The sequence below is a fragment of the Lontra canadensis genome, unplaced genomic scaffold, assembly GCF_010015895.1.
Source record: "Lontra canadensis isolate GAN:19392208 unplaced genomic scaffold, GSC_riverotter_1.0 scaffold58, whole genome shotgun sequence".
NCBI lineage: Eukaryota > Metazoa > Chordata > Mammalia > Carnivora > Mustelidae > Lontra > Lontra canadensis.
Genome location: NW_022631052.1, coordinates 2682166 through 2707784, shown reverse-complemented (window position 1 = coordinate 2707784; position 25619 = coordinate 2682166). Strand labels below are relative to the sequence as shown.

The 25619-nt window shown below is 47.6% G+C and overlaps 1 protein-coding gene across 2 annotated transcripts in view; it reads right to left on the bottom strand.

The window, feature by feature from the left end:
• KSR2 (kinase suppressor of ras 2) overlaps positions 1-25619 on the bottom strand; it is a 409167-nt gene that overhangs the window by 236619 nt on the left and 146929 nt on the right. For both annotated transcript variants that reach the window (XM_032876184.1, XM_032876185.1), the window contains exon 4: positions 2487-3000. In XM_032876184.1, the coding sequence (XP_032732075.1) occupies positions 2487-3000 (514 nt within the window). The remainder of the gene's footprint in view (positions 1-2486; positions 3001-25619) is intronic.

Below are 25619 nucleotides of genomic sequence, written 5' to 3'. Positions count from 1 at the left end.
CTTAGCCACCGAGGCCTACTGCCACCTTCTGTTGATTCCTCAAATGTATGGTGCCCCCTTCTACCTTTTGGCCGGAGTACTTCCCACGCCCTCCACTTCCACCCGTTCGCCCTCTTAACCCCTCCTTAGCCTTCAGTCTAAACCACTTCTGGGAGCTCTCCATGACCAGAGTCTCCCCAGTTTCCCCACTTACCCCCCTGCCAGCTCAAACTCGATCAGCTAGGTCTGGTCAGGGGCTCTGAGGGTACCCTGCACAGCATCGTTAGAACCTCTCATGCTGTTTGTAATTACTGAGACAATTTATGATATTTATGTGTGGTTATGTGATTAATGTCAGACTTCACGAGACCAAGGCTATGTCTTTGCTTCCCGTAACACCCCCACTGACAAGCCTACAGCCGAGAACCAACCACTTACATGTACACATGTATATGTAAGGTATACATATCTTTTATGTGTATCACAGGTTGTAATTTATAATCAGTGTCTGGGATCCCCTTGCACATGGTGATGAGAGCTCATGAGACACTGGCTCGAACAATGAAGACCCTTGCAGGCAGGTGTTCCTCTGAACCCCCCAAGGGGGTGATTGAGGGCAACAGAAGGGCTCAGGTGTTAGTCCTAGATGGTCCTAGGACTGTGTTGCCAAGGTAACAGATGACAGTCACATGGGCTCTATTTGCTTGAGACAGGAGGCAGGGAGAAGGTCTGAGATTGGGGCAGGCCCCCTGAGTCCCTCTGCACACTTGCCCGGGACAGAGAGCCAGCTCTGGATAAATGCCCGAGTCAAAGCTGAATGAGTACAGCTAGGGGGATGGGGGTCTGAAAATCCCCGAGAGCCTTTGCAATGTCACAGGAAGCCAAAGTGAAGGTCAGGTTCAGCCAGGGCCTCTGCCCTTTGTTTCCTACAGAAGCATGGGCCAGACACTCTGTCTCTGGCTGGCCTCAGCCCCCCACATGGGCCTTCACATGCTGGAAATGCAATGGAACTCTCCCCACTGCTCCCCCACATCCTAGAGGCAAGGATCCCAGAGCAGGGTTCCAGGGCTCTGACACACAACAGGTGCCAAACTCAGACTCCTTATGGTGTTTCCTAGTAAGATTATAAATTATCGTTTTTAAAAAGATTTTATTTATTTATTTGAGAGAGAGAGCACGAAAGCCAAGGGAAAAGGCAGATAGAGAAGCAGACTCTCCTCCAAGCAGGGAGCCCGATGCGAGGCTTGATCCCAGGACTCTGGGATCATGACATGAGCCAAAGACAGACGCTTAACTAACTGAGCCACCCAGGCACCCCTAAATCATCATTTCATGTTCCATGCCTTAATGGCAATTTTGTTCAAGGGTAGATATTTAAAACATGCTACCCACTTTGGGAAGCCTGTTTAGCATTTCTTCCATTTTTAAAACACCGAGAACCTCAAAAGAATGAAGAGACCTGGGCACTGTCAGCCTCCGAGAGTCCCTTCCGCCGGCCAGTATGTAGCTACAGAAAACTGTGTCACCCTCTGCCGGCAGCAAGATCCCCCCAAACCAGAGCCAGTCACACACTGCACCCCACTTTGATGATGTTCCCCCCGGACGCCTACAGGCTCACCGTAAGCTTCTGTATGAAGTCCTTTGCTCTAATAGTCTAGTTCTCCACTCTCTGACCCGCCCCCAACCCCGAGCAGACCCAGACATGCCTCTTCATGATAAGCACTAGAAGGATCCACACGTGCTGCTCATATAACAGCCCCTTGCCCCCCCCCCCGGCCCCGGGGCCATTGCACACTTAAAATGCAGGGAGTCTGAACTGATAGGAGCCGGAGGTCTAATATACACACTGGGTTCTGAAGACTGCATAGGGAAAAAAATGCAAACTATTTCAGTGTTAATATTTTATATCAATTCTATGTTGCAATGGTAATATTTTGCCACATTCCATTAAATGACACCTATTATCAAAAGATCACTTGTTTCTTTTCACTCTCTTTAACGCAATACTAGAAAATGTAAGGTTAGGTATGCAGCTCACACCTCCTGTCCAGGGGCAGTGCTGGCGAAGAGCCTGCCGGAGCTGGCCAGCTTTCCCCATCCAAGGCCTGACGGCAAACATTTCCAGCTTTGCGGGTCATACCCAACTCATCCGGGCGGCAGGAAAGCAGCCACAGACAATGCACACAGGGATGAACCCGACTGCGTTGCCACAAGTGCAGATTTGGCCCCACGAGGATGCTTTACTGACTCTTGCTTTAGAGAATCCCTTGCTTAAAAGGGTCATTTCTAGAACATTCCCTAGCTTAAAAAGGGTCATTTCCGGAACGTGCTATTCATTTTTTTCATGCGCTGTCGGTGAAAAGCCACCTTCTGTTCAACCGAAGAAAGAAAAAAAGCACAAGTGCTTTCGAGGTTCCCCTAGAGCGGGGTAGTCCGGGGGCCATGAAGCCGCCCCTGGCAGCCCCCAGGGCTCCGCGGCCTCCCGGGCCCCCACCAAACACACTTACTTGGGCGTGTGGGCCTCCTCCACACGGTGACCCAGCTGGAACTCGTGGGACTTGCTTCGATGCAGGGCCGTGAAACCCGGGATCAAGTGGATCAGCTTCCGCGAGGAGGGCGGCGGGGTCCCCGGGGGCTTCAGCTTGCTCTTCCTCCTCGTGGGCGGTGTGCCGGGCGGGGTCACGGTGGTGACGATGTTGGGCGTGCGCGGCGGCGTGCGCACCGCGTGCCGCTGCCGGGGAGACGGGGGCAGGGAACGGTGGCCTGACTCCAGCGGCGGTGGCGGGCACAGGCCCGGGTAGGCGTCCACGGTGAGCCTGTCCACGTGGGTGTACACGGGGGCCCCGGGCGAGGGGCTGGCGTGACAGTAGTGCTGGACGCACTTGGTCTGGACCCTGGGGCTCTGGGAGAGGTGGGTGCGGATCCACGGGGTGGGCTCCGGGGGGCACACGGGATTGTTCTCCTTCCCGGTTTCCGTGGTGGGCCACTGGATGGTCCAGTCTTGTTTGGAAAGGTTGCCTCCTGAGTTGGAACAAGGAGCAGAGAGACAGCAGATAAGCCGGGAGACAAGCCTGGTAAGTTACACCTTAGGCACCTTGCGGTATAGGCGCGTTACAGGGACTCTCCTTACAGCGTCTGCACATCACACCCCACAGACACCCCTGTGTGTGCACTTTATGCCTTATGCGCCTCAAGAGCACGCCTGTTGTCCAAGCCCCCCAGTCTCTGGTATTTGTTAGAACAGCCTGAACAGACGGTTAACAGGATCACTCTGTATTATTTCTTAGGACGGCATGTCAGTCTGCGATTAGCTCCATAAAAGTTTCAGCTGGAAAAAATTGGAAATAAAAGCATTGAGGGCAGGGCCGACTTTAGGTAGAGTGCGCAGCCTCCTAAGGAAATGACATCGAAGCTGGCATCGAGGACAAGAAGGGGACTGGATCACTAAGAGCCAAGGACAGAGCATGACAGGTGTGGGGCAAGGGAGGCAGAGGACGAGGAAAAAAACATATAGACAGGAAGGGGATCTTTTTTTTTAAAGATTTTTAAAATTTATTTGACAGAGAGACAGCAAGAGAGGGAACACAAGCAGGCTTCACACTGAGCAGGGGCTTGATATGGGGGCTCGATCCCAGGACCCTGGGATCATGACCTGAGCAGAAGGCAAACTCTTAATGACCGAGCCACCCAGGCACTCAGGGGCTCTTTCTTTCTTTTTTTTTTTTTTTTTTAAAGTCTTGCAACAGTTTATTAGGGGAAAAAATGGAAGCTCAGTCTGGACTCCCTGCTCAGCAGGGAGCCCGCTGCTCCTTCTGCCTCCCACCCTGTGCTCTCTCTCTCTCTCTCTCTCTCTCTCAAATAAAAAATTAAATCTTTTTTTTTTTTTTTTAAATCCCCACTGTCGGGGCACCCGAGTGGATCAGTCAGTTAAGCGGCTGCCTTTAGCTCAGGTCATGATCCCAGGATCCTGGGATCGAGCCCCATGTCAGGCTCCTTGCTCGGCAGAGAGCCTGCCTCACCCTCTCCCTCTGCCTGCCGCTCTGCCTACTTGTGCTCTTTCTCTCTCTCTGTGTCAAATAAATAAATAAAATCTTTTTAAAAAAATCCCCACTGTCTGAATGCAAGCTGGGGTTTTCAGCCCCGATATAAGTTAAACCAAAAAAATTAAAATAAAAATTAAAAAACTCATTGTACATGAACATCTTCACTCCTTTGCCATGCTGGAATGGCATGTGTATGTGGTCTACATACACAGACTCCGTGCTAAGAGATACAAAGAGATATAAAAGCATAAGGGTCGGGGCGCCTGGGTGGCTCAGTGGGTTAAGCCTCTGCCTTCGGGTCAGGTCATGATCTCAGGGTCCTGGGATCGAGCCCCGCATTGGGCTCTCTGCTCAGCTGGGAGCCTGCTTCCCCCTCTCTCTCTGCCTGCTGCTCTGCCTGTTTGTGATCTCTTTCTCTATCAAATAAATAAAATAAAATCTTAAAAAAAAAAAAAACCATAAGTGTCAAATAACACCAAGTGGACAGGCTCCAAACACATCTAAGTTAGGGTAGGCACTTTCTTAGGTCCCTTTTAAGGGTGGCTCCTCGGAGGCAGTGTGCCCAAGGTGTGGTGACAATGGGGTGAATGGCTCAAGGAGAGGCGGAAGGGACAGGCCACCAGGACCACGGGCCAAACGCAGTGTAGTTTTAATGCCAAGGTCAGTGGGAAGCTAATGGGAGTTCTGATATGAAGTTCCTTTCGCAAAGATCTTGCGTGGACAAGCAGAGTCCGTGGAAGGTTCTGCAGGGCTCCTGGCGCGAGATGATGCTTGGCCCCACGTGCGTGGTGGCCGCAAAGACGGAGGGAAGTCAGTGGGGATCGCTGCCTGACAAAGCAGGACCTGGCAGAAGGCTGTCGAGGGTCCTCCCATCAAGGGCCAAGGAAGCGACGAGGGGCAGAAACGAATTCCAGCTCGCGACCGGCTAGCAATAACCATAATAATTACTATAAGGACCATAACAAGAGCTAATTTATAGAACATCTGACAGTTTACAAAGTGCTTTCATGAACACTGACTCACTGCCCCATTTTTAATTAAAACTACTCATTTGGTTATTATATATTCATTATAGAAAAATTAGAAAACTCGGATAAGGAAAAAGGCAATGTTAGTCCACAGCCTATAACCACCATCCCTGTTAATGTTTGGCTGTGGAGCCTGCCAGATGGTTTTCTGTGCATCTTTTTTCAAGAAATGCCATAAGATCTTATTGAATGACTTGTGATCTGCTTTCTTCATTTGTTACATTCGGATTGCTTTACATCTTCTCTCATTTTTATGACTCTGTGTGCAAAGGGCCATTTTGGTCTCTACTTTGTAGGTAAGGACATAGAAGCACAGAAATGAAGATGTACCCAAGGTCACACCAGAGAGGGGGACAGGCAGCTGGGGTTCAAACCCAGGGCCTGGGCCACCTCCACAACCGGGGCCCCAGGGGCAGCTGAGACAGAGGCCCGGGACTTTTCTGAGGTCCCCAGGCCATCATGGATGAGCCACATGGGAACAGAAACTGGAACGAGGGCTCATTTCTGACACGGGTCTCCCTTTTCCCTTCTCCCAGCCTTTGCCAGAACATTCTACCAAAGTCACCATCACTATGGTGGTATATAAAGCTCTAAATATCGACAAACATACTATTAGCCCTGTGACTATGAGCGAGCTCTTGAGTCTCATGACTTGGCCCTCTGTCTGGCTACCCACTTACTGGCTGTGTGGCCTTGGGCACTTGTCTGACCTCTCTGAGTCAGCTTTATCACCTGTGAAATGGGACAACAATGGGACATGCCTCTGGGGAACGGAATGAGGGGAATTGTGACAGCCCCAGTGATATGCTTAAGACAGCCCCAGTGATGTGCTTACTTAGCCCAGCACCTGACACACGGCAGCAGGCTGTGCATATTGGGACTCTCAACACCGTGGTGATAAGGCACTATCTCCCGTTTAAAGAATGTGCGCTCGTGCTGAGAAGTGTACGGGCCCCAGGTGCAGCCATCACCCAGCGCACTTCCCAGAAGCTACCGCCCGGGGGCGCTGAGAGCTCTGCGAGCTGGGGGCAGAAAGAATCCGGCCCAGATCAGCTTCTCCATCTCCCAGCAAGCTTTGGATTGGTGCATTTGCTCACGGAATAAAACAAACTCATGGTTAAACGAACCTAAGACATGTTTAAGGGACTAAAACTATTTTTTAAGTCATTCATCATATCCTGCACCCTAAGGCCACAGGAAAGTATTGTAGGCATTATTGCTATAATTATATATATATATATATATATATATATATATATATGTATTTTTGCTATATTATTATAGCAAATATATTTATTGCTATAATTATATGATAGCAAATATAGATTATTGCTATAATTATATATTATATGTAGCAACAAATATAATTATATATGTTGCTATAGATATGTTTATACATTTATATAAAAATTATATAAAATATATATATTTATATTAAAAAGCAATATATAATTATAGCTGTTGCCCCTATCCCGTGGGAACTGGGAAAAAATATGGGATTGGGACTCTGGGAGATCTGGCTTACAACCCTGATTTCACCCTTGATAGGGATCTGTGACCTCAGGTAAGTTCCTTGACTTCTCTGAGCCTCAGTCTTGGGGTCTGTAAAATGAGAATGATCATGGTTCCCTTGGGGGATACAGTGAAGAAGAAATGCATTCATTCATCCATCTGAGTATTTCACAAATGTTTCGATGCCTCTCATGTACCAGGCACTGTTCCAGGCATCAGGATAGAGCAATGAATACAAATAAAGACCAAGGTCCCTATCCTTGCAGGGCACATGTTCTTAGTGGGGAAACAGAGTAAAAGGGGAATGAACAAATAAATGGCATATATATTATCCATTAGGTGCCATATAAAAAATATTGTCTATAGTATATGAGTGGTAGTGCTCATGGGAAAAAAGTGGTGGGAAAAAAGTGGGCACTGGTGCTGGGGGAAAATGCTGGGGGACTACTGCAGTCGGATAAGGATAAGGAGGTGACAATGGACAAGAGCAAATATGGCAGTGAGTGAGATAAAATGAGTCATGCCATCGGCATGGAGCCTGGATGATGCAGACTAATGGGCAGATGACTGAGGAGGACAAAGACATCTATTCTGGATGCCCAGGACTCATCCAATTTGCTCCTGGCGCTCGCTGTGCCCGCCCTGGTGTTGGGTGCGTGCCTCTTCCCGTCCTCAAGATGCTCCCAATCTGGCGCAGAGACTGACAATGAAATGAACACGCACTACAATTCCACTCCCGTATTGACCCGAAGGAAGTGAATTCAAATGCTTGGATGTCAATGTTCCCAGCAGCCTTGGGCACACCAGGCAAAAGGTAGAAACACCCCAATGTCCATTGATCTGTCAGACGGATACACCAAATGTGACATGTCGCTACAATGGGATATTATTCTGCCATAAGAAAGAACGAGGTGCTGACGCGTGCTACAACTGGGATACACCTCAAACATATTATGTTAAGTGACAGAAACCACACATGAAAAGCCACATTGTGTGTGATCCCATTTATGAAGGGTCCAGGATAGGGAAATCTAGAGACAGAAAGCAGATGGGTGGCTGCCAGAAGCTGGGGGAGAGGAGGGGGGGAATGGGAAGCAACTGTTTCATGAGTATAGGTTTCCTTTTAGGGTGATAAAAATTGGGGGGAACTTAACAGAGGTGGTGGTGGCACCATATTGTGAATGCACTAAATGCCATGGAACTGTTCTCTTTAAAATGGCCATTGTTCTGTGGGCTTCACCTCGAGGGAGTAAATAAGGCAGTACCCACAACAGGGAACAGGGAATCTGATGTCAAAGAACATGCTGGTGTGTGAGAGCAGAGGCCAGGATTCTAGCTCCTGGGAGAGGGGTAGGGAAAGGTATCCTGGAGGAGGTGGCACCAATGCCCCGACCTTGAGGTTGAAGGAGAACTCACCAGGAAAGCAATGGAGTCAAGAGTGGAGGGAGATGGGTGGAGACCCGACAGCAGGGTCAAGGCCAGGAGATGACCAAACAGGGTGAGTATGGAGGATTACAAGGAGCTCGTTGTGGCTGCAGCTATCTGGAGGGAGGAAGAAATGCAAGCCCATGCCAGAAAGAAGGGCAAAGGAGAACCATCCGGGGACTTGCTCTCCTAGGTGCAGGAGGATATTGAGAGGGAGAGGTCAACATGACCCATCCCCTGCGGCTAACCTTCCCAAAGGGATGTGGTCTCCTGTAGCTCATCACGCACCTATAAGCTAAAGGCTGAGACCTCAACCCTGCAGTCATGCCAAGGGAGGGACCAGCACTTCCCCCAACCATAAACAACCACAGCCAAGTTTCTGTCTGGCCATAATACCACATTCATGAGACTTGAGCCCCCAAACTCTTGCTCACGCCAAGGGTAGGGCTGGCTCTCCCAGTGGGCAAAGGCTGAGAAGTGGTATGGGGCTGGAGGCCAAGGTTCTACCCATGATATCACTGTTATATACCAGCCCCTGGTCACATAGGGCGAGGGCTGGTGTTCCCTCATCGTGTGGCTTAAAAATTGGTCCATTTGCCAGCAAGTCTGCTGGAGCCCAGAGTGCTGGCCCTGTCCCTTTGTGATCAAAGTGGGCACAGGCTGTGTGGGCAATCAATCTTTTTTTTTTTTAATTCCAGTTTTGTTAACACACAGTGTTATATTAGGTTCAGGCGGACAATAGAGTGATTCAGCACTTCCATACATCACCCGGTACTCATGCCCACAAGCACCCGCCTCCATCCCCATCTCCGATCTCCCCCATGCCCCCCACCACCTCCCCTCTGGTAACCATCAGTTTGTTCTCTGCAGTTGAGAATCTGTTGCTTGTTTTGTTTTGGTTCCTCTCTCTCTCTCTCTCTCTCTCATTTCAATTGCTCATTTTTTTTTTATTTCTTTAGTTCCACATGAATGAAATCATATGGTATTTGTCTTTCTCTGACTGATTTATTTCACTTAGCATTATACTCTCTAGCTCCAATCATGTTGTTGCAACTGGCAAGACTTCATTCTTTCTTAGGTCTGAGTAATATTACATTGTATACCTATATGCCACATTGTCTTTATCCATTCATCAGTCGATGGACACTTGGGCTGCTTCCATATTTTGTCTGTTATAAATAATGCTGCTATAAACACAGGGGTGCATGTATCTCTTTGAATTAGTGTTTTGTACTCTTTGGATAAATACCCAGTAGTGTGATTGCTGGATCATAACGTCGTTCTATTTTTTAAATTTTTCATGAACCTCCATACTGTTTTCCACAGTGGCTGCACCAGTTTGCATTCCCACCACCAGAGCAAGAGGGTTGCTTTTTCTCCACATCCTTGCCAACACCTGTTGTTTCTTGTGGTTGTTGACTTTAGCCATTCTGGCAGGTGTGAGATGGTATCTGGTTATAGTTTTGATTTTCATTTCCCTAATAAGTGATGATAAGCACCTTTAGTGTGTAGACAACCATTCTTATTGCTCAACAGGACCCACTGTGTGTAGGGGAGGGACACGATCAGGTGAGTGTTGAGGAAAGCTGTGTCTGGCCAGAGCATGGAGAGAGGATTGGACACGTCAAAGGTAGCAGCAAGCCCGGCCTGAGGCCACTGAAGGCATATGGATGGGAGATGATAAGGTCCTGGGGCAGGTTGTGGCAGCAAAGATGGAGAGAAGGGGATTGCCTGGGCACAAGCGGAGGAGAAAAATACAGCTAACATTTACTGAGAACTTACTATTTCCTGACACTGATGTGTAATTTACATGTAAAAAAATTATATAGCTACATAGTAATACTAGTAGGCGAACATCACTCTATTCTATAGATGAGGAAATTGAGGCACAGAGACATTAAATGGCTTGTTCAAGACCACGCAGCTGCGAAGAGGACAGCTGGGGTTGCAGTCTCCATCCCTAGGCATGACACTAAGCCAAGGCTGACACCCTGATCTCCAGCCTGGGTCACACAGTGGCTCATAGCCCTGATCACAGTGAGAGGAGACACAGGAGAAGGACACTGACCACAAAGGTGGTGGAGAGCTCAGGGTCACACAGGCTGAGTCTGAGGTTCCTGAGGGACATCAAGCGGGAGATGCCTGGGATACAGCAGAACCTCTCCCACAGCCCCTTCCTCTAGCTAGGAATCCTGAGGTCACTCCTCAGGAAGAAGTTATTTTTCTAGACTGAGAAAATGGTTCATGAGATTCTAAAACCTCCCGAGTCTATCCAAGAGTCACCTCCGCCTCCTCTCCCGCCAGATCCTTGAGTCTACGGAGCAGATATCCATCCCATGGCCCTAAACTACAGGACAGGGACGGGAGGTAATGAGCACATCACCCACTGCCTGGCTCCCGCAGAAGGAAGAGAGACAGCTCCGGGTTTGGGAGACTCACTTTCCGAACCAAAAGAACAAGAACGGGTTCTAAACAAACATTGAGCAAGGAAGCAGCCGTTTTATATGCACCGAACAGCTGAACATGATGCTTGGAAATTAACTTGCTCTGACCTTGCCTTGCTGTGACTCAGCCACTTCAACTATAAAACAGGAATCACAGCAGCGCTTTCCCCCAGGACTGGTCTGAAGATTAAATAAGACAATGCAAGGAGAGCAGTTAGCGTATCTCTGGCCCGCAGCCAATGTTGCATAAATGTTCATGTAAGATGGGGAATAAAACCATCTATTTCACACGATACTGGGAAGGATTAAATGAGATAAGCATGTAAATCGACGCGCATTCAGTGACTATATCCCTGACCTTGCCCTATAGAAAGCAAACCCATGATGCAAAAGCCAATGAATGAGTCCTTATGGCAGTTACATTCTATCCAACCAAAAAAAAAAAGCTGAAATCCTAACCCTCTGGACCCATGAATGGGACCTTATTTGCTAAAAGGTTCTTTGCAGATGTGATCAAGTTAAGATGAGGGAACCCTGGATGGGGGGATAGGGCGTCCTAAATGCAATGATTGGTGTCCTTATAAGAAAAGAAAGAACCCAAAGGAGAGACCATGTGAACACAGAGGCAGAGATTAAAGGGATGCAGTACAAACCAAGGAATGCCAGAGATCACCAGAAAGCCCCAGGAGCTAGGAGAGGGGCCTGGCACAACTTCTACCCCCAAGCCTTCTGACGGAGCTTGGCCCTGCCCATATCTTGGTTTGAAATGTGAAGCCCTCAGAACCGTGAGAAAATGCATTCCTGCTGCTTAAAACCACCTGCATTAGGGTGGCTTTGCTAGAGCGACCCTAGGAAATGAAGACAGACCTCAGCCAGGAGCCAAGGATGCTTACTAACTACAGACTGGGGAGTCATGATATAAAAGGAAGCATTTGGAGGGCACCTGCTGGACTCGGGATTCAGTGCTGATCTTACTTGCCCCGTCAGGTAAGTGCTATTGGCCCATATTCTAAATGAGCTCTGGATGAGTGACAGGACGTGGCTAATGTCCCATAGTGGGTAATGAACCTATACCTTTCTCTTCCATCTTTGTCATAGGGCATCCTGCCATTGAGCCAGCCTGAAACAGCCAAAGCCTGAAAGTTCCTCCAAACACACACACACACGCACACGCACACCTTCCCCCACCAGGTTCAAGGAAGCAACGAGATAGCCTCCAAGAATCCCTGCGCTAAAGTCGTTTTAAGTCTGAAAGATGAAAAGAGAGCGAGCACAGCTTTACCCCTGCCAAATTGCCCTCTCCATCAATTACTCTTCCTCTCCACCCCTACGTTTCAAAATCAGAAGTTTGGGAATGAAGAAGCCAAGTGCCTCATTTCATTACCCAAATTGTCAGCTGCTCAATTGACAGGGATAGGCTTCTCTCTGCCGAGGCTTCAGAAGTGCTTTCACTGATGGGCTGTATTATAACAACTCTTCCCCTCTCTCTTTTGATCCTCTTTTTAATAAAGTCGGAGGGAAAAACGTAATTTTTCATTTTAAATAGGGAAGGTGTGGCACCAAGGTGCTCTGGGGGTTATTAATCGTGGCTCTCGCTATCTTGTCATCCGTTTCTAGAAAATCATTTTATTTCAAGTCTTGAAATGGGCGGGGAGAAGGGAATAGGTTTTAAGAAATGAAAGGTCTGAGAATTGATTAAAGACATTTCAAGGTGTAAGGGTTTTTCTTCTGACATTCTCCGATAAGGGACTAAGAGAAATAAAAGCCATTCTCGAGGGAGAAAATGCTGTCAGAAAGTCTAGGCAAGTGTCTAACTTCTTTGTCCCTTCCCATTAAAATTTATAAACAGGCAAACGTGTGACTTCGAACTCGTCTGAATTTCAGAGCCAGCAGCAGAATGTGGAGATGCTCGAGCCCTTCAGAGGCGGAGGGGAAAGTCTGCAATTTCAGCATCGCCCCTGCTTGTAATTTTCATGACTATTTCAAAGCACCTGTTCCTTGAATCCTTCCAACTTCCTAAGAGAAATACAACTTTTAGATGTGGGCTGTGGAGATTAGATTGAAGTCATCGGGGGGAACAACCGAAAAGTTTTTACTTTAATCTTCCTAAATCTGCAGCAAGAGACAGAACTTCTGGATGTTGGTTGAAAATGTTTCGCTGGAGTCATTGGTAAAGGAAAAAAAAAAAAAAAGTAACAATAACAACCATTATTCACACTAATGATACTTACTATTTATTGAGAACTATGTGTCAGATAGTCTTCTAAGTATTTTGTATGCATAACTTCACATTATCCTCATCAGCCCCGGGGGAAGAAAATTCTGCTCTCGTCTCCATTTCACAGTGGAGGAAGTAGGAGATGATCTGAGAGACTGAGTTGCCCAAAATCCCACAGCGAGCAAGTGGCAGAGTGGGATTTCCAGTCCAGGTCTCTATCCCTCACCTTCACGGCCTTCCAGGACACCCTCCAGAAATGAGAAAACCATCCAGAAAGCCCTCGAAAGGCTGAACCGTTTTACACAGTCCTGCCAGGTCAGCACCAGGAGCAGTACTGTCTGACCCTTCAAAAGTCAACTAATGATGACACTTGTTTTAGGGCACAATCTCTGAAAGAGTGAAACCTAAAATCCAGGAAGAATTTCAAGTTTCTAGCGGTACTTGCAAAAAGAAGCAAATAAGGACAAATGAAAAACACAGTTGCCAAAGCTATTCAACACTGGCAAGAATCTTAATCTAAGACCTCATTAATGAGCTTGGCATCTGGCCGAGCCCTGGGTCCCGCTGGGCCCTGTTCTCCCCAACCCTGGCGTCCCCAAGCAGAACCAAACAAAGGCACTGACCCCAGTCTGTGCAGGTCATCTAGGAGAAGGGACGGGGCTGGGAACTTGGGCTCTGACCCAGTAATGCCTCTCAGGCCCTGCTCTCTACAACATTTCCAAGTTTATTACCCACCAAAGATCCAGGGAGATCAACCTTCAGTCACACAATTCGAGGGAGCTTTCCTGTTCTAACAAAGTTCTTTTTTTCCTAAAACTGGGTACACTTTGCATTAACCATTTTAAAGAGCAGAATTCAGTGGCATTTGGTACATTCACAATGTTGCCTCTATCCATTCCAAAAATTTGTCATCACCCCAAAAGAGAATCCCATGCCCATCCCAATCACAATCCCATGCCCATGAAGCAGCCACTCCTCCTCTCTGCCCCCTGTTCTCCCAGCCCCTGGCGAACCCCTAATCTGTCTTCTGTCTCTCTGGGGTTTACCTATTCTGGATTTTTCATATAAATGAAGTCATACAATATGTGACCTTGCATAACTGGCTTCTTTCACTTAACACAGTATGCTCAAGGCTTATCCATGGTGTAGGTTGTATCAGAATCATGTTCCTTTTTGTGGCCAAAAAACATTCCCTTCTAAGACTAGCCCACATATCATTTAACTGATCACCAGCTGATGGACATTTACTGGCTTTTGCCTATTATGAACAGGGCTTCTAGGAACACTGGCATTACAAGTATATGAACAACTGCTTTTCAGTTCTTTGGGGGACAGAGCCAGGAGCAAAATTGCTGGGTCCCGGGGTAAACCACTGTGTTTAACCTTCTGAGGAACCAGGGCGCCTGGGTGGCTCAGTGGGTTAAGCCTCTGCCTTGGGCTCAGGTCATGATCCCAGGGTCCTGGGTTCGAGCCCTGCATCAGGCGCTCTGCTCAGCGGGGAGCCTGCTTCCCTCTCTGTCTCTACCTGCCTCTCCGCCTACTTGTGATCTCTGTCTGTCAAATAAATAAATAAAATCTTAAAAAAAAAAAACAAAACCTTCTGAGAAACCACCAAACTTTCCCACAGCAGCTATTCCATTCACATTCCCACCAGCAAAGTACAAGCGTCCTGATATCTACACATGCTAGGCTGCTCGTTATTTTACTTTGATGACAATGATTGCCATCCCAGGGAGCACGTAACAAAGCACTTTTTAATAAAAACCATAGTTAAAGTTCACCGAGTGCTTGCTGTGGCCATGCTCCCTCTCATCTTCACGCCCTCTTGCATTTAATTCTCTTTAACAATCTTGTGGGCTTGGTGAGGGCTTGGAAAAGTTAAAACACTCACCCAAGGCCAAGATATAAACTCTGCTAGTCTGACCCCAAAGCATGGTTCTCTCGACGGCCACATGGCATACAGCACATCTGAATTAATCCCCACAGCCCATCAGCCCCATCTTTCAGATGGAGAAACTGAGTCTCAGAGAAGAGTAGGGACTCTCCCTATGTCCACCCATCAGCAAAGCTCCAGGTCTATCCCACTCTGAACCCCATGGTGTTTTGCCCCTACCATGCAAATACTCTTTGACAATATTCAGTGTTTTCATTGTCAAGAACAATTAAAATTGTGACTGGGCTGCTTCCTGCCTCCAGAATGAAGAGAGCAACTGTGACCATCTGTTGGGCATTTTCAACTGAAAACAACCTTCCTGGTTAATATCACAGTTAGAATCTGCATGGGGAATGTTGCGATAAAACGCATGCCAGACAATCTTGTGGTTGGGGCGTTTGCTAGAGCAGCGAGCAGCAAGCCCTGTTAAGTGTTGAAGGCCCAATTCACACGAGTCCAGATTTCAGGGCTCAAGGGTAGAGGCAATATTCAGGGTATCATCTACGACATCTGCGTTGTTGATAGTAACGGGGTCTGACTTTGGATCCTACAGTTCTGAACCACACTGACTGTCCTCATCACAAGGTAACTCTAACGTCCCAACGTCCCAACTAACGTCCCAACGTGGATGGCAAGCAGAGGAGACTGCAGAATGCGCCAGACCAACCTCGGGATACCCGGGATCCAGGCGGCTGCAGGCATAGCCCCACCCCCCTTCCTACAATGCCAAGCACTCATCAGCATCAGTCACTACCTCCACCCTCCTCCTCTCTGTCCTCCCCACCTCCCCACTCAGTGCGATTATTTTGCTATATAGTCAATTCTTGTTATTTGCAGCCATTACGTTCTATGAAGATGCTGTAAACACTGAACCTTTGTTCTTCGTGGAAATAATGAGGTTAGATTCCTAGAAGCCTCTGCCACATTTTGTCAATGGATTCATAGGTCATCCTATTTTTATGTAGGTTTTTGTCTAAAGGCATTTTGTGTAATATAGATAAAGGCATCTTGTGTAATATAGATAGCCAATTCATTAACAGCAAATTCACAGCCAGCAGTGCTACCACTTGAGATGGAAAGCCGGAACAAACCTTATGTAACAATGTCTTTTTCTCCATAAGGTATGTGGCAGCCTTCTTGTGCTCAGACGGCACCTCAGCCCTGTGCTTGGGGTCATCTCAAACAGTGAAATCACCAACCAAAAAAACCACAGAAACTGTGAAAAATGTGGCACTAAATTCAAGACCACCGAAAGGACTCTTGTTCATACTATGAGCGCTGAAACGAGAAGGCAGAACGTCACCTTTTTGGACCTCAGCTGAGGACGTAAGCATCGGATGACTCAAATTTTTCACCAGTCTGTACACACGAGTATTGATTTGGGAGGTTCAAATACATTTTAGCCAGTACGAGAGACTGCAGATATGGAATTCAAGAATGATGAAGATTGACTGGATTTACCTGTTTCTTTTTTTTTTTCTTAAAGATTTTATTTATTTATTTGACAGAGAGAGAGATCACAAGTAGGCAGAGAGGCAGGCAGAGAGAGGGGGAAGCAGGCTCCCTGCTGAGCAGAGAGCCCAATGTGGGGCTCGATCGATCCCAGGACCCTGGGATCATGACCTGAGCCGAAGGCTTAACCCACTGAGACACCCAGGTGCCCCTGGAGTTATCTGTTTTTTTATCATCTGTCTTCCCGCTAAAATACAAGGTCTGAGAGGGCAGGGACCCAAGCTTTCTTACCACGGTGTTTGCTCGGCACCAAGCACAGTGCCTGGCAATAAACAAATACAGATTTTTTTTTTAACAACATATGTGTATATCACATCATCATGTGGTACACTTTAAACCCATGCAATGCTATTTGTCAATTATATCTCAAGAAAGCTGGAAAAAATTAATAAATACAGATATTTTTATCATGGTACCTAAATGATATGTTGCTTCAATACTTCAATTGGGGGAATGATTCAATTTCTGAACACTCATAAATCCTAACTGCCACAATTAATGCTATCAGTTGTACCACCTACCCTGAATTGAGGCAAGAAATGAGGTGGGGAATGCCATGCCTTAGCCAAAATTCCATGCATGCCTGGGGTTGTCCTGAGCAGATGAAGTCTTGGGAAATAAAGGTCTGGTGACCCAAGGAAAGGGGTAGAAGATGTCCTTATCTCGAGCCTGTCTCCCTTTGGCTCTACATCCTTTGAGCAACAGCATGCCTTGGACCCCTGCCCCCTCCCCCAGCTCCAACTCTCTGCAAAAAAATGGGCAAATGGGCTGCCCCACCCGTGGGCCTCAGATGAAGAAGGAGGTAGAAGCCGGGGAGGCCCATCCGGCTCAGCTCAGCTCTGAGGGCTACAGCAGGGAAGAGTCCACACCAGCAGAACCCACACTGGAAAAGATGACCTCTGAGACTCTTCTAATTCCAGAACTCACCTCTCTTTGAGTGACAGGCACGATATTAGTTTTTTAACCTCCTGTGTTGGCAAATTCAAGAAAGCCGAAAGCAGCATTAGATCACCTTGGGTGCTGCAAAGCACCTTATTTTTATCTCCAGACAACTGGGTTGGAGAGCAGCTTTTCCCAAACTTCCTGTTTCCTCCCTTGTCATGTGGATTGAGTATGACCAGCATGTGCCTTGCTTTCTCACCCAACTGCCCTCTCCAGGGACACTGCTTGTGAAGGTTTGCAGCCTGGTACAGCAGGAGGTAAATTTTCTCAGGTTATACTCACAGTCTTGACCCAGAGGCGGAGATAAACGCAGATGCCTCCAAGAAAAAGGGTGTTGGGTAAACTTTTATTATCCTTCACCCCTGTTAACAAAGGCGGACACCTCCCTGGGCAGCAGGGGGCTTCTCCAAAACGTCTAGGTTTAGCACTTCCTGAGATAACTCCTCGCCACAGGACAACAGAACCCAGCCGGGTTTGGATCCCAGCTCCGCAACTCCCTAGCTGTGTGACCTGAGGTATGTTGCTTGACCTCTCTGAGCTGCTGTTTGTACACCTACAACTGAATGGTAAAAGTACCCATTTTATAGGTTGTTTGGAGAATTCGTGAATAAAGTGCCTCGTGAACAGTCGGCCTGCCTTCACTGTTACTATCACTGCTACTGTTAGCAGGAATTCTGTTCCCAGCAGCAGGCAACTATGCCTAGATATTTTTAGATGAGACACCCACTATGTACAAGGCACTTGGATCCACAAGGTGGACGGTTTCTCCAGCCACACAGAGCTCACACCCCGCAAACCACATTAAAATGAAGACTCTGCACCAAAGTAAAACAAAATTGTTCATTGATAACTTGTAATATTGGGGGCGCCTGGGTGGCTCAGCAGGTTAAAGCCTCTGCCTTCAGCTCAAGTCACGATCCCGGGGTCCTGGGATCAAGTCCCACATCGGACTCTCTGCTCAGCAGGGAGCCTGCTTCCTCCTCTCTCTCTCTGCCTGCCTCTCTGCCTACCTGTGATCTCTGTCTGTCAAATAAATAAACAGAATCTTTAAAAAATAATAATTCGTATATTGATTACACATCGAAATGGTCCCTTTTTGGAAATACTGGGTTCTGTAAAATATATTATAAAATTTCATGTCATTCCTCATAAGGTTAAACACAGACTTACTCCCACAATCCAGCAATTCCAGTCCTAGATACAGACCCATAAGAACAGAAAACAGGGAGTCAAACAAATATTGGAGGTACAAATATCCGTACACCTGTGTTCACAGCAGCGTTCCTCACTGTCCCTAAAAGACAGACACAACCAAGTGTCCAAGATGCATGAAAGGATCCACAAAATGTATTAAAGCCATGCGGTAGAACAGCACTCAGCCATAAAGGGAAAGACGTATTGATATGTTCTTTTGCCTGGATGAATGCTGACATTCACAAACCTTGAACATGCTGTTAAGTGAAACAAGCCAGAAACCAAAAGGACACATGGTATTCAAATTTCCCCCTTCAATGTGGTATCCACAGTAGTTAACTCCAGAAGCAGAAGGGAGATCAGCAGGGGCTGGGGTTGCTTCATGGGTCAAGTTTCAGGGAGATGACTGAAACGAGACCGAGGGAGGGACAGTGGTGGTGATTATGTGGGTGTGAATGAACTTCAAACCACTTTTAACGTAGTTAAACTGGTCAATTTTTTGCTGTGTGCATTTAACACAATAAAAAAAATTACTGCCACCTGTTTCTTTGTATGTTTTTAATTTTTTTTTAAGATTTCATGTATTTGAGAGGGAGAGTACAAGCACAGAGGGAGAGGGAAAAGGGAAAGCCGACTCCTGCTGAGCAGGAAACTGACACACGGCTCAATCCCAGGACCCTGAGATCATAACCCAAGCTGAAAACAGATGCTTAACCAAGTTAGCCACCCAGGAGCCCGTCTTTGCATGTGTTTTAAAAGAGTAACCAGAAAAGTTAAATTACATACATGGCTCGCCTTATCTCCCCCCTGAGACATACAATGTCCCATATGGGTCTAGAAGAAGAGGCAGACACTAAATGCAGAATCACACTTCCATCATTTAGTTAGAACAGAAAAGAAGGAGCTGAGGGCGGGGGAGAAGTTTCCCAAGAGGAATCTTTGAGCTGGGGTCTGGCGGATGTGCGGTGATGAAGCAGGCAAAGAAACAGGACAAGTGTCCCCGCTGGAACCAGCACGTGTGTCAGGAGGGGACCCACTGGAGGAAATGCTAGGGGCTAGTGGGGCCAGGGTGGGCAGGAACTGAGCCAGGAGAGGTGGGCAAGAACCTACGGGCCAAGGCGGGGATTTGAGGGCGTACCCAGAGCACGGCGCCATCCGTGCTCCCACATCCCTGCTGACCGCCCCTCAGAAGCTGAGCCGATTGCACTTAAACAGCAGATCTGTCCGTGTCTGCAGGTCAACCGTGAACTTCTGGAGGCCACGTCCTGGCACCTTCCACCTCAGCCTTGGGCACAACCCTGGCACCAATAAACGTTTGCAGGCTTGATCTGGAAGCGGCCAACACACGTGAGTGCATCCCCGTAGCCCCTAACCTTTCCCCTGCACCCAGCCTGCCCCCGGAGCCCAAACACCATGTTGGCCATGCTTCCAAAGGGTATTTCTGAAAGCGGATGCTGCTGAGCCCAGAGATAAACGGCAGATGCATAACTAAAAACGTCCCCCGCCCAGGTCTAAACAATAATTAAACCTTCTACTCTGATAAAAATCACAGACCAAGAGGAAAACAAGCTTGGCTGCATATTAGCAATGTTGATGCTCAGTGTGAGAGCCTTCTACCCCCAGTGACTACCCCAGGAGGACAGTCTGATGCTGACAGATAAAGTGCCAGGCTGGAGCAGCCCAGTTGCTTCTTTGTGGAGCACTGGCTACGGAGCGAGCGAGCACGGGCAGGTGCTGGAAGTCTCAGCTTCCAGCCAGCTGTATCTGGACCAGAACTCCATCGCAGCAGGAACTTCTGGTTATCGTTCAAACGATCGTCAATACGGTTCATGAGGAAACTAACATATTTTTAAGGACCTACTATGCACCAGGAGCCAAGCAGACATCTTTCCCATACTATCTCACTTTACTTCGTATAGCTACATCATTCACAGGGTACAGATGAGACTTGGGGGCGGGGTGTACAGAGGGTCCTAGTTTTACTCAGTCTAAAGCTATATAGCGATTATAAAAAAGAACCAAACTATGGACCCAGGGCTCCTCCTTAACCCTCTTGTGGTGGAGGGGCATAAGGAAGAAGAAAGTGAAGTTCAACTAACCAAAAATAAATAAATAAATAAATAGATAGATAAAGAGGCAGAAAATTAGGGAAAGCACAGGAATGGGAACTAGCCCCCCAGACCCCCTGCGGACCCCCTACATGAGCAGTGGTCAGCAGCTGAGGGAGCAAAAGGGGTAATGGCCAAGAAAAATGCTAACATATTTCTGACATAGAAATGACAAAGTAAAATCCACTGCATTTAAGCGTAAAATGGTTTCACAAGTGGCTGAACTCAATAAATAATTCAATAAATATTGACTGAGCGCTACCGTGTGCTGGACCAGGCTGTGGGCTCCGTGCTCACTATGCACGGAGCAAGTAATAAGAGTGATAATGACTTCAGGGAGAGTTAACTCCTGGGAGCCAGTTACTATTCCCAATGCTTAGATCTCCTAACCCAGTCTTTGCAATGGTGCCACGAGGGAGATGCGAAGATTTCCCCCACCCTATAGATGAAGGGCAGGGGGGATGGGGGCCCTGAGCCCCAGGGTCCCCAGCAGGGGTTTGGGGGAGATCAAGGTGCCCAGGAAAGCAGCTTCAACACCATGCAAATGCTTTAGGCAAGACACCAGCTGGCATGACGGTGGTTTAGATCCTGACCTCGCCTCTCTCGGCCTCTGTGTTCTCCCCTGTCCAATGGGGATAACGTCATCTACCTCCCAGGATTACTCTGAGTATCCACTGAGCCAAGATTTCGAAAATATCCATCCCAGTTCTGGTCTGGCCTTGATGGAGTAGCCCATCCTGGCAGGCTATCTTCCTCACTGGTGACAGCCAAAAACTCTGGGAAAAACACAAAAGCGGCCGCCTGAGGGTTCAAAGAACATAAAGAAAAGCAGGGCAATGGGGAGGGAGGTAAAAAGGTGAAGAACGACAAATAATACAGTAATGGTGCATTTCCCGCAATTCCTAGCTCTGCTTGGAAAGTGGGCGGAGTCTAGGAACGCCGCGCCGGGTAGGTGTGCAGAGCCAACCTTCGAGAGCTGCCCCGCTTTCCATGCAAAGAACAAAAAATGAGGCTCCGTGTGCACAAGGATGTAAAGGGAGGGAGTGCCTGGGTGGCTCAGATGGTTAAGTTTAAGGCTCAGGTCATGATCCCAGCATCCTGGCATCAAGCCCCACATCGGGCTCCTGGCTCAGCAGGGGAGTCTGCTTTTCCCTCTCCCTCGGCCTCTCCCCCGATCATCATGCTCGCTCTCTCTCTCTCTCTCTCTCTCTGCATCTCTTTGTTTCAAATAAATAATAAAATCCTTAAAAAAAAAAAAAAAAGAATGTAAATGTAAGCTTTTTCTTTTTTTTTCTTTTCCCTCTCCCAGCCCTGCCCGAGGTCAGCTGAGCCATAAAACCGCACTCACATGACACAGAAACAGCACAGACACCTAAGCTCCCAAGAGAAAACCCATCCCTTTGGAGAGAAGAACTGGGAATAGGGACCAATGTTCTGTGAATCACGGGAGGGAGAATCCATGGGGCTTTTCTCTCTTTTCTCTCACCGTTTTACCACAAGGACAGGGTCAAGTCATTCAGAATCTCACAACAGGACAGGAGACGAAAAGTTTTGGCCAGAAGAACTGGGAGAGAGAAGTCCCTGGGAGCTGGAGAGTTTGGAAGAGCTCCCCGAAAGGAAATAGGTGGAGGGCGGAAAGAGCTCCCTAATTCTGTGTGTGAGACACCCTCTGCGATTAGAACAAACCCAGAGAAGCATCACCAAAACTTTGAGAAATGGTCTGGCGCTGGACCACCACCCCCAGAAGGCAAGACAGAACGTGCCAGCTGAACCGAACAGACTGATTGCTTAAGAAAATCAACACAAAACAGACAAAAATCAATATTCCCCAGAGGAGACCCAGAATCTCACAACAGATATTCCAAATGTCCAGGAAATACTCAAAAACTACTCCAGCGCTTACTGATGGCATACATAGGACAGCTATAATATGAAGGAAAGTGAAAACCACAGTGGCTATCTTTATACTAAGCATAATATGAAAAACTAGTTCCCACCCTCTGGGGTCTTATAATCGAAGCCCGATTATAATGATACAATCAAATAGAATGAAGGAACCAAAAGCAGGGATTTTGAGTGGCTCAGTCGGTTGTGTCTGCCTTCGGCTCAGGTCATGATCCCAGGGTTCTGGGATCGAGCCCCGCATCGGGCTTTCTGCTCAGCGGGGAGCCTGCTTCCTCCTCTCTCTCTGCCTGCCTCTCTGCCTACTTGTGATCTCCGTCTGTCAAATAAATAAGTAAAATCTTTAAAATAATAATAATAAATAAAATAAATTAAAAAAGAAAAGACACCAAAAGCAATGGGTTACAATTCCACCAGCTCTCAAGCTTCCTTCCCTAACCGCCTTACCTGAGTTGGTCTCTTGCCCCTTCTGATTATCCATCATTGCATTCCCACTTAGCACCAACTCAAAAAGTGTTATTTATGAGGGTTTTGTTGTTGTTGCTGTTATCATTGTTCTTCTCCCTAGAGACTGTAAGATCCGCACACACCAAATCGGTCTTGTTCAGCTTAGGCTCTGAAGCACTGCACAAAGGCTTGACTGGGGTGGGCACACACAGATGTTGGAATAAAGGAATAAATGGGCAAATGATAAAAAAAAAAAAAAAGGAAGTCACTCAGATCAACAGGTTCATTAGGCAAGGTGACGTGCAAACGGAATTTAGGAATGGAAGGGTGAGCCAACCACGCGGTTAGTCATGAGGAGCTTTAAGATAAGCCAAACTTGGGGTGCCTAAGTGGCTCAGGCATTGAGCATCTGCCTTCAGCTCAGGTCATGATCCCGGAGCCTGGGATCGAGCCCCGCATCGGACTCCCTGCTCAGCGGGAAGCCTGCTTCTCCCTCTCCTACTCCCCCTGCTTGTGTTCCCTCTCTCGGTGTGTCTCTCTCTGTCAAATAAATAAATAAAATCTTAAAAAAAAAAAAAAAGATAAGCCAAACTTCTGGACTTTCTAACGAGAAAAGCTGTGATTTCCCCAGATCCCTAGTAAAAGGCGGGACCATTACCTGTCTCAACCAGATGGAATGGGGATGAACTACCACGGAAGAGCCTTAAAATACCTCTCAGCTCAGGGATACCGTTGGTGCTTTGTAATCACGTCTGTTAAAACGCACTCGGCCAAGGAGCCGTTTGAAAGAAGCAATTTCCCTACACTTCACTTGCTTCCAAAGTCAGACTGTGTCTGTGGGATGGGCACCATAGAAGAGGAGTCTCAGGAAGATATACGGTAGATCAACTGGTGTCTTTCTGCGGCTGTCCCTCAGAAGAGGAATTAGCCCCGTGCTAGGTGGTTCCAGGGCTCAGTGCTCAAACCCACAAGAGGAAATTAAAGGCAGGCAGATTTGGCTTAGTTTAAGGCAAATGCTAACAGTTACTACCAGTCCCTTAAAAAAAAAAAAATACACATATATATATATACATTTTATATTTAAAAATATATATATGTATATAGATAGATAGCTATAGATATATGGCCTCATAAAGTCAACAACTCCTTGTATGTAGACGCCTATAATCATAAATTTAGAGCTAGGACCGTCCACTTGATGGGAGACTGGACTAGATCCATGTTTCCCAAACTGCGTGCCACGGAATATAAGTCCTAAAGGTACATTTGAGGAAGACTGTGTGCTATACCCCTCCAATGGAGATTCACAAAGCTTATTAGCATATTAAAGGCTCTGATAAGTCCTTCACAATAGGAATTGTGCTCTATGATGCTCTGCATCTTTCAAACTTATTTGATCATGGAACCCAAATCACCTGAGTTCCACCACATGTGGGTGAAACTAACGCTCTAAAGAGCACATTTCAAATGAGCAGGGCAAGAAGATAACTCCGATCTCAGTCTGACCATTCTGATCCTTCCCCCGTTGAAGGGAAAGACGTATTGGAGGCTGGAAGCTCTAGGCCAGTGGATCTCAAACGTGAGCATGCATCCAGATCTCCTGGAGGGTTGTTAAAACACTCAATGTGGGGCCCACCCCTGAGGTTCTGATGCCTTTGATCTGGGGTAGAGTCTGAGAGTTTGTACCTCCAACAAGTCCCCAGATGGTGCCAATGCTACTGGTCCAGGGACTTTCCTTTGGAAACCATCAATCCAGACCTTGAGCTTAAGACCTTTCAGGTCTCAAGCAACCTGAAGTCAGAAAGCTTCTTACATCTCATTCTGGAATTAGTCTCCAAGCCCTTATAATTCCTTCCTTCACGGAAGGTCGAGAGGGAAGGCAAAAAAGAAATCTGATCCTTAAGGATGTAAACGCAGTCTGCAAAGCTGGAGAAATCCCGGATGGTATTACTGGAAGAATTCAGTCACAGCCAGGCCGTGCTCAGGCCTCTCAGGTTCTAATGCAATCACCTACGTACTGGTTCCCAGGCACTGTGGACATGGTCTCACTCACGAGGCCTCATTTATCCCAGCAGCTACCACGATGCCCTCCTTACTGTGGTGAAACTGAGGCTCAGAAGCTAGAGTGGCTGGCCAAGGTCACTCAGTAGAAAGAAGAGGAAGTGGTGTTTGAACCGGAGTCATCTGAGACCACGTCGGGGACTCTTCCTACTATACGCCTCTGTTCTCACCAGTAGGATGCCCTCCTCCTCCTATCCTCCAATCCTGTCTTTATAACAGGAATATATTCTTGAGGAAGCCCCTCCCTTCCAGTGACCCCTCCTGTAATCAATTCCGCTCACTTTCACGGAGAACTACTAAGCATCAGGTACCTGGAGACACAGCTGTGTGGCAGACAGATGAGGTGCCCATCCCCGCTGGGGTCAAAGTCATACAGCGTTTGCATTGTCTGGTCTACACATAGACACGTGGCGCGTCTAGTGGCTCAGACAGGGTTTCTGGGAGGAGATGGCGTCTTAGCTGAGTCTTGGAAGGGAGGGAGTTATCTGGGGGCACACTCTTCAAGTGGAGCCCTGGGGGGACGCTTCTATTGTCACCCCTGGACCCCTGCCACCACCACCCCCGCAACTCCCCAGCCACTTGGGGTCGAAACCTAGGAGTGATCTTGATGCATCTCTGTCCCCCCTGACCCTTTGTAGACGTCATGCTCCCTCTACACACATCCCAAATCCTACTCTCTCTGTCACCCTTGCCATTGTCTGGTCCAAAGGTTCACTACCTAATGCCTCCCGACTGCCCTCCCTGCCTCCCCTCCAGGTCCACTACAACCCACTCTCCAACAACAATTCATCTGGTACAGTTCTAAAACAGACCCTCACTTCTCTACTGTAAACCTCAATGGCTCCCTATGACTCTTGAAATTAAAATTCCT